Here is a 463-nt window from a genome sequence, read left to right as displayed (position 1 = left end):
GACCAGGTGGAAGACGAGAATACAGCCGAGGAGGTGTCCGAAGGCTACGAAACCGAAGGCCCCGATAAGGCGGAGCCGATCGAGAGTACCTCGGAGCTGCCTACGGCAAGTCAACCTTTAGAGGACGACCAAGTCTGCATCGGCGAAGGAGGCGAACGCTTTGCGGAAGACGTGGACAGCCAGATGGCGGTCCTGCCGGAGATAACAACGACCACGGAAGATGTGAAGCTCGAAGATATCCGGATCGAGAACGACGGTGAGAGCACACCAAAGGAAGTAGATCGCCTAAGAAAGATCATCTGGAACCGACAGCACCTGATGCTTGGGAAGGGGAACGCACTGCCACCTGCCGCGCGAGGCGTCATCTGCAACATCGATACAGGGGACGCCAAGCCGGTAGCCCAACGCGTGCGTAGTGGGGCACCGCAGTTTCGTGACAAGCTGTCCGACCTGATCAAGGGTT

The 463-nt window shown here is 58.3% G+C and overlaps 1 protein-coding gene across 1 annotated transcript; it reads left to right on the top strand.

Annotated features, from left to right (window-relative positions):
- Positions 1 to 6: 6 nt before the first annotated feature.
- On the top strand, positions 7 to 408 carry PPTG_24452 (hypothetical protein; the record flags this gene model as incomplete). Its single annotated transcript, XM_008917230.1, has 1 exon — positions 7 to 408. A coding segment is annotated over one exon (402 nt), but the record flags the coding sequence as incomplete, so codon positions are not given.
- Positions 409 to 463: the final 55 nt, after the last annotated feature.

The sequence above is a fragment of the Phytophthora parasitica genome (genome assembly GCF_000247585.1).
Source record: "Phytophthora parasitica INRA-310 unplaced genomic scaffold supercont2.96, whole genome shotgun sequence".
In the NCBI taxonomy this organism is placed as follows: domain Eukaryota; phylum Oomycota; class Peronosporomycetes; order Peronosporales; family Peronosporaceae; genus Phytophthora; species Phytophthora nicotianae.
The sequence above is the reverse complement of the archived record's forward strand: the minus strand, read 5'-3'. Positions and strand labels throughout refer to the sequence as shown.